At 40.7% G+C, this 8783-nt stretch overlaps 1 protein-coding gene across 2 annotated transcripts in view; it reads right to left on the bottom strand.

Annotated features, from left to right (window-relative positions):
- The window catches only part of ube4b (ubiquitination factor E4B, UFD2 homolog (S. cerevisiae)), a 43879-nt gene extending 35470 nt beyond the window's left edge, over positions 1 to 8409 (bottom strand). For both annotated transcript variants that reach the window (XM_061219545.1, XM_061219546.1), the window contains exon 1: positions 8120 to 8409. In XM_061219545.1, the coding sequence (XP_061075529.1) occupies positions 8120 to 8143 (24 nt within the window). In that variant the 5' untranslated portion in view covers positions 8144 to 8409. The remainder of the gene's footprint in view (positions 1 to 8119) is intronic.
- Between the last annotated feature and the right edge of the window lie 374 nt (positions 8410 to 8783).

The raw sequence follows: 8783 nt of genomic DNA, 5'->3' as shown, positions 1-8783 counted from the left end.
GCATAACCTGTCTAATATTTTGCTAGTTAGTACGATAATTGTTCACATGCTATTGCAAAACTATGTCTGTTTCTCGACATTTAAGTAGACTAGCAGCTAGTTAGAGTAGGCAAATTCAACTTTAATTAATTTCCCTCACATTTCCCTCAAATTGTAATAATCGGGCTTCTTCCAGCCACGAATAAGCGGAACAAGCAGACCAACTTCCCCATCTTCCTCATGCCTCCACCACTTCCTCCTCCCCCTCCTGATATCACACAAACCTGTAAACACCGCGTCAATTGGTGGAATCCAGAATGGTATTCCCCTGTACAAACTACAGATGTGACGCATTGTACTCGCATATGAGTTCAAGTAATCACGCAGTTGTGCTGTCTGAAAGCAGTTATGCATGTACAGCAGTCAATTTTGTATTTATTTATTTAGGGCGCATGTTTATGTTTTGTATTGCACAGAGTATGAAAATAAATAAATGTGTTTATTTAAAAGTAAAAATGTGTTTGCTTCCTTCAAAAAAAGAAATATATTTGTTTGCATGCGCCACGCCCTCGGGGTCAAGGTGAGTGAAAATGGAGCTCGTTTCATCAATAAGCCTCACAGACTCGTCACAAACGACCCTTCTTCAGGTAGCAGGGGAAGGTCGTGACCGCAGCCCCGGAGCCTTGATCTGCAGCAACATGTCACCACAGACTGAGAGGCAAGACTGAAAAAAGGCATAATCTGTGTAACTCAAGCCCTGATTTCAAATCGCTGCTTTTTCACTTTTCCTCGGAAGTATGAAAGAACAGGGTGGTCGATTAAGCCCACAGCCTACAGCCTACATCCCACATCAGCAATGGAGCATTTACGATGGCATAAAGAAAATCTATTGTGCGTGTGCAGACATCCCCTCGTGGCCCAGGCGTGCTGGAGAACACGCTACGCCGCTCTTCACCGCTCGAGTCTAATAATAAAATTACTGTTTCAGCCCAAGTGCTCAAACAATAGGCTTTTCATAGTGAGCAGTGCCCTCGCAGAAATGGCTCCTCTAAATATAGGCCGGAGACCGAAAACAAGGCTGTGAATTGAGCCAGAAGACGAACCTGAAACCACCCCCTCACTCCTGTCCTCTCAGCTGCCCACAGGTTAGTCTGAAAGACAGGCCGCCCACGCACGAGCCCACGGCTCCCAAAACAACCGAGAATGAATTACCCGCTGGAACCAAACACACAGTCTGGTCAGAAATTACATTCATATTTAGAGGAGATTGGCCTGGGCCATTGTTTGGAGGGGGGAGGGGGGGACAGGGTATTGGTTGCCAAGATGAAGTAAAGCAGTTAAGAATACAGTTGTGTAATCAATTAGTTGATTCATATCATAAAATATAGCATATTTCACCTTTCAAATTCCCCTTCAATTAAGACACCGTGTTATGAAATGCTTAGGGGCTTTACAAGACAACTATCAGATATCAGTATTGAGCATACAATGCGCCCACAGGGAAGTCTGATGTGTCTGCAGTATCAAGTTGCAAGCCCCTCTCTCTCAGTATTACACACAATCCATTGTGTCACTAGCAAACAAAAACAGGTTCATAGATACCTACAAGCACAAACTGAAAGCACTTCTGTGAAAAGCCGACTCCTTTTAGACCTTAAACCTTTGACCTGAAAGCCCTCAAAGATGAGGAATGACACCGGAAGCACACTTAATGACATATGTTAATGGCTTTCCATTGCAAGTGGAAGAGTAGGCACACAGGGATTATGGGAAGGGGGGACAGGGGGAGTAACAAAAAATAAATTTTAAATGCTGATTTGATTGAATTGCAATCAAATTAAATGTCAAATCAAATTACATGCAATGAAATTAAATGTTGAATGAAATTAAACGATGCATCAAATTAAATCAAATTAAAATATTGAATTGTTTAAAAGCTATACAAATAATCCTTTAGTGATTAAATAATTTACAAATGATTTTATCATTGTATTGTATTACCTTGACACTGCTTTCTTTCACTATCACACCCATCAATTCCATGCAGCTTCAGCACAACATCAATTCTGGGGAAGTTTCACAGTATTCACAGTATGTGAATATGTCAATGCCGCCCGCATTGTAGCTCACATCTATCTATGCTGTTGGGCAAGGGGCAGACTCAGTCACGAAGGCAGATCGTATTTAGATATTTCACCAATACTTTGGTGCAAAAGCCAAACCCCTCCGTGACTTCAAATGCGGAATAACCACAGTTTAAAAACCACTCCAAACTACCCCGAAAACTATTTAGAATGGGCTGTGAACACAGGTGATTTTGAAATGGCTGAAGAGAAGGTGAACAGCAGTGCATTTGTCTCTGGCAATGTGCAGCATGTATAATAGCTGCTGACAGCTAAGAAACTGGAGTCTTTCAGCTCCGCACTCTGCTACATCGGTGACACCCCTGCCCTCAAAACAATGACACTGGTAGCCAAGTATGGCCTGACAACACGGCAAGAAACTCAAGCAGGAATGCACTCAGCTAACAGTGCAGCAAGCGTTTCACTGGCACGTTTCAAGGCCCAACTTCACGCCTAGACCAAACCCGATAAAAGCGGTTTCAGTATCTAGGATACCAGTGTGGCCTCCACAGAAAAAAAGACATCCTCCCTGATCATGTTCAATTCTAATTCTCTGACAACTCCCTTCCATCATTTCCTTTTCTCCTCCGGTCTGGAAAGCCTCGCTGTCACTGTGGGCTTGTCCCAAAATCCTGCAGCTGCCGCCACTCTCCACGCCGGCAGCCCTGGGCTCTGCTGCAGAGCCCTGCATCAGCAGACTGCAGGTACAACCGCCTCTGGGCTCATTCCAATCCTTCACCTCTCATCTCTTCTTTCTGTTCTTTTATCCACTCCTGGCTCCATCCATCAGGAGCGAGAAAGAGAAATGAAGACGGGGAAATCGGGAAAAACTTGAATTAGGCTAATGGGATGTCCTTGCTCCTTCAAACGTCAGTTCGAAGCCACGTCAGTTTCAGACGTGGCACAAGAGGTGGATCCACAGGTCGAACATTTATACGTCAGGCAAGGATGCGCTGACGTTTTCTTGCTCAAAGGAAAGATTGGGAGTTCCTAACTTCTATTACTAGCTCCTAGGAGCTAATCGCCATTAGCATGCTCACAACTGAATCTTCGTCATTCAGACGAATGTGGATTGGACATTTACATATTATAATTAATCGGTTTACATGCAATACCATTTTTCTCACAGACCCCTCTGACTCAGGTTCTGCTCAAGGCTACCTGTTATCAGCCAGGGATGTTTTTCTTGCCACTGTCGCCCTAAACATACTCTTGGGGGCCGGTTCTCTGTAAAGCTGCTTTGTGACAAAGCCCCTTTGTTAAAAGCGCTGTACAAATAAAGATGGATTGATTCGGACAGACCAGATACACCAAGCCCACCAGTTGTGTGCAGTTCTACAGAACACATGCCAAACCCCCATCACACCTAGCGCCTGCATCACAAAAAGACTTGGCTTTGCCAGCATTCACACTAAATCTGATTATTAAATATCTCCCATGCTGGAGGAGACCAGTCGATGAGAATATTACAGCCATGTTGCTAGGCTACAAAATTTCTTAGGTGGAAAGGAACTGCAACCAGCAGCCCAGATAAATGAAATACTCCACACACAAAGCTACTGTTAACTTTTACACAGAACTGCAATTCTGCCAAGAGTCGTTGGACAGGAGGCAGCTCCACGACGGTTCAGTACAAACCAGAACATGATGTACAACCCTGTGATGAACCCGTAGCACTTAAATTCATTTTTGACCATCATTACATTTCCTTTCAGGAAAGGTAACCCGGGTCATTGTTCATCCTTATTTTGTTCCAGGTTTGTGGTGTTCCTCCTCCAGCCAAAGATTCTATAAAATGCATTTCTTCTTGCGTCATGTTGGAAGAAATGTGCTCTACTATACTGAGGGGGAAAAAACTCACCATCATGTGAAGAGAGTGAAAGTTGTGTGGCAGTCTAGTCGTGTGGAGCCCTTACAGAGACTTCCCCTTCACAATGTATGTCTTTCTCCTTACCTTTGAGTCGTGCACTTCTCGCATTACACATCTGCTGATTCTGGCCATTTTGGAAAGAGGGGGTCATGCAATTTTCCCGCAGTACCTCAATCCCTTCATTCCTGGTGTGATAAAATGTGACTTCATGCACAAAGAGCGTCATGGGAACACAAGAACACTATAAAACCCCTTTTCCACTGGAAGATCCAATCTAAGCTACAATAAGATGGATCCTAAAGCAAGCACAAAATGCTCTTCCTTTGCAGCAATGAATGCTGGCACCAACCCAGATCAGCAAGATCATCTGGACATTATTTAAATCTACCTCTGGCATTGTTTTGATGAGCGATAGCATCTGTTTGGACAGTTTTAGACGGCATAAACGGAAGAAATTTATTTGCTCAGCTTTGCAGACTCCTCCCACATCTTGTTTGAAAATTAGCCGCAGTTAAGTGAGCCAACACAGGAGAGTACAGCTGGAATATAACAAGAAACCACCAAGAGCCAAGGCAAGCCAGAAAGGTCCACGAAACGGGTATTCATGAAGCTTGGTTATTTGCCTTAAATTATACATGGGAAAAGCCCCCAATGCAAGCCATGACTGTCGTATCTACAACAACACCACGGTGGCTAGGAAAATACAGACAAAAAGGAGAGCCAATACTGAAACTAAAAATGAAAGAAAGAAGCTGAAGGAGACAGCTCCTGATGTTTGCAATGTTCAAAAACATGACAACGCTGGATTGTGTTCGTGCTTTTTCATTGAGCAGAACTCGCAAAGTTCAAAAGGCGTTTACAAATGCTAGCTGTATAGTGCTAAACGATGCTGTATATGTACGCTAAATACTAGATGTATACTACATGCATACTATGCCAGCCAAACCCAACCTACCTTCTCAAAGTGTAAAAATATTACAATAATTTGCTATAGAGGGGGAAACCCCTTGCTCATAGAAATAACACTCATGCCCTGTATTCTTATATTCTGTTCACTTAAAGGGGAAATCCAGTCTAATTCTGGATTTCAATGTTCCACCACTAATAAAAAATTTGTTTTTTTACTTTTGCTGTTGATATACTTTACCTTCCTAATACTCAGGCGAGTATTTTATTATTTTATCCCTTTAATTATTCATAATTGTCACCCCCATATTCTATTAATCTAGTTGTGATTGTTTATGTTCATTTTTGGCTTTATTTTGTTAAGTTAGTCTATTGTGGGGCAAAATGTTCTTCATACAGCCTAAGGCCTAGTATTCTTGCTGAATATCTGGCGCAGTAACTTTATACAGATTGTTTTACAGTGACTTAAAAACCAAGCAATAAAACCAAGGATACACACCTTGGCCTGATCTTTGTGATTCAAAGTGTGTGATTCACTACCTCTAGTTATATCATATCATAACCGGACATCATTTTCACACAGGTGCATCATACAGAACACCTCAAAGAATAGGGACCATACTCTATTTTGCATCATAGATCAAGTATTGTCATTTGAAGTGGCAAAAGCAAATGAAAGCACAGTTTGGCTTGTTAAAAGAATTATACAGAGCCCTTTCTGTGTAAAAAATATTACTTTGAATGTTCTCTCAAAACTAGGCCATACATTGCTACAGCAGGGGATTTGTGAGTCAGAAGTTCATTTCTATGACTCAGGGCAAGAATTGCACATCTTGCCTCAAATTCACCCATTAAGTGCTAAAACTAGATTTACACAAACTTTAAAAGCTTTTAGGCACCACAGACATTGCCATTGTTCAGGACAGAATGCAAGCTGCATCAGCTTTAACAGACAGCACTGCTGTAATAGACTTGCTAAAATGTAACAGTACATACTGCAGCTGCTTGTATGATTTTTCATACCTTTTGATTAAGCTGAAAAATACTGAAAATCTGATTAATTCCATCCAGGAAGAAGGCTTTTCCTTTCATACTCATTAGTCTAAACATGAAAATACACTAATGACAAGGGTCCTTTTTCCCCTCTCAGCTTTCAATAGGTTATGCTAAAAAATGCATGTGACTAATTAACCACATTTGACTGCAATAAGCACTACTTATGGCATGGTTGCATTCGTTTTGTCCGGTTGGGCTCTTTGTCAATTGTGTTTCTCTGTTAGCTGAATACTGGCCATAATTTCATACCCTCTCACTTAAATCTGCCACTAATTATTTGAAAGAAACATGATGTTCTCAGAGCATTGTATTTGCACTGATTTTTCTTTTTATTAGTATCTGCCACTCAAAAGCTAATTGGGATATGTTGTCTATTTTTAGCTAGGAAATACTTTCATTACATGATTGTGCAATTATTTGTACATAATCTTTTAATTAATGCCACCAAGACCAATAGAACAATCACACTCAAGTCAATATGAACACTTGTCTGAACTGCACTGACTTGCTTAGAATGGATAAGCTAATGTAACTTGCCAATTCACTTTTTCTTATATTCAAAATAGTCATTTTTCTAACAGGAAATAGTTAGAAACTATTCATTTAAACTTCAAATTCAGATTGTTATTACATTGGCAGTTCAATGAAATGCAATTAAATGAGCACTGAACTGGAAGTAAATGCAAGACAGACTACTTTCAAACCTGTAGGCCTAATTCATGACATAGTGGCTAAAGTACACTGCTGTTCATTTCTGTTTATACAACCGTCTCATCCCTGCATACGATTGTCATTTTGATTGAGGAGAAACCCAGCTACATTCGTGTACAATTTGTGAAACAGTAAGATGGTTAAGTAAATTGGGATTAAGTTGTCTTCAAATTAAATCAAATAACAGAAAACTTTCCACCTCCATCAGAGAATAAAAACCGAGGCTTGCTAAAGATATCACACATTTGGCTTTGATATCAAATGCATCATGTGATTAAAGTCAACTGAATGTGTACCAAAACTGATTTGTTTAACCACAAATTCCGCTTTTAAGAGTCCTGAAGAAGATAAAAGTTGTCCTCAGAACCAGAAGCATCACTGATGGAGCTCCTTGTCTTCCAGTATAACGAGGGCATACCTTTGCTTTTATATCGATTCAAATATATAATACAAATTTGCTGTTATCAACATGAATCAGATTAGGAACTAATGTGGCCACAGCTTCACCCCAGGTTGTCCCATCACAAAGACCCAATAAAATATGCAAGATACTTTCATATGCTGTAAATGTGTTTTGACGACACCAATCATGTAGACATAGCGCACACACATCATATTTGATAAGTTGGCCATTTCTAAAATGTGGTAGTTAATGCTCCTAATTGTGTTTTCCCAAGCAACACGAACTGATCATTATGTTGCTGAATTTTTTCCTTTATAAAATTAACAGGCTTAAGATATAGTAGCCAACGAAGAAACGGTATATGAACCGTTAGAAAACAAAATGACCTAGATAGAGATTTGATAGTGGTGAATCATGTTGATATGGTAGCTTCAGTTAGTAATAATTTGTTCATTTGAATCAAACTCGGTTCACCGTTTCTATTAGCATACACACTAAAACAACGGCTAGGCTTCACCTTCAAGCATTGACCAAGCAATGTAGCCTATACTTGGTCAGACAAAATATTGTTCACAGTGGCTTACATAGCACAGTAAGGAGAGAAAGGCCATTATGAACAAGCACTCAAGCTGTAGTGGAAAATCTACAACGTACAAACAAGTGCAGAGGTTTCCCTTTTCAGATTGCTCAATAGCAATCTCACTGGCTAACGTTATCTACTTGACCAGCGAATATTTATATCTGAGGAGTATTGGTCAACATGAAAGCCATTCGGTGTGACTTTGACTCGGCCAGTACATCAAATGTGACATAAATATATGTAGCTAATCCGCACACGATAAAGAAAGCAAATTATTAGCTAGTTCACGTTAGCTTGCTAACTTCATATACAATGGAACCCCTTGGCCCGGCTTCGTAGCAAACGTTACTGTACCTCAGTTGCGTTAGCTATCCGGGTTAGGCTAGGCTAGCCTGTTGGCTGGCCACCACATCTATTGTACAAACAACACATTTCCAGTCACAAATCACGAAATAAATATCCCCAGAAAAAAATACAATTCACACTCTTACCTCATCGGCACTAAGTTCCTCCATTGCTTTCCTTGTAATATTAATCTCACTCTTATCGGTATCCTTCTCTTCCAATTGATCAAGCTTGCTAGCTAATATGACCAAAAGTGCATAGTCTTACACCTATTTCAAAAAGATAAATGCCTTTCTTATCCTAATATATGTTGGTTAAAATGTAAAGGAAGTGTAAGTGTATATTGCTCCGTTATTACGGATTTTTCTCTTCGATCCAGTAAAGAATGAAACAAACACAAAGTATTATTCATCAAAACAACAACGCGGCCATTTTGGAACTGGAGTCACGTGACAAAGGTCTGGGATATTGCGAGCTGGCAAGTCCGGAGAGCCAATCAGCGAATGACTGCGCACACAGCAACAGAGCAATGGGCGGCGCTTCCGCTGTAATTTCTAGCTCGTGTAAACTAAAGCGAGTATAACTGGAGGGTTTTTGTCTGAACGTCATTGTGCACTTGAGAGTGTTGTAGTGTTTTGCCGATTGTAGCCACAACAAGCTACTGTATGAGGTTAAATTGTTCATTTGGTCTCACATGGAGTGACTAGTTCAGCAATTCTGCGGGTACAGTTGGTGAAAAGGTTTCCTGTCGTAGTGGTGGGGGGAGGGGGGTTTGAACCTACAGGCTATGGTTTGAACAGATAGTTTGCT

This window comes from Conger conger, chromosome 14, assembly GCF_963514075.1.
Source record: "Conger conger chromosome 14, fConCon1.1, whole genome shotgun sequence".
Taxonomy (NCBI): Eukaryota; Metazoa; Chordata; class Actinopteri; order Anguilliformes; family Congridae; genus Conger; species Conger conger.
This window is presented reverse-complemented; position numbering and strand designations above follow the sequence as displayed.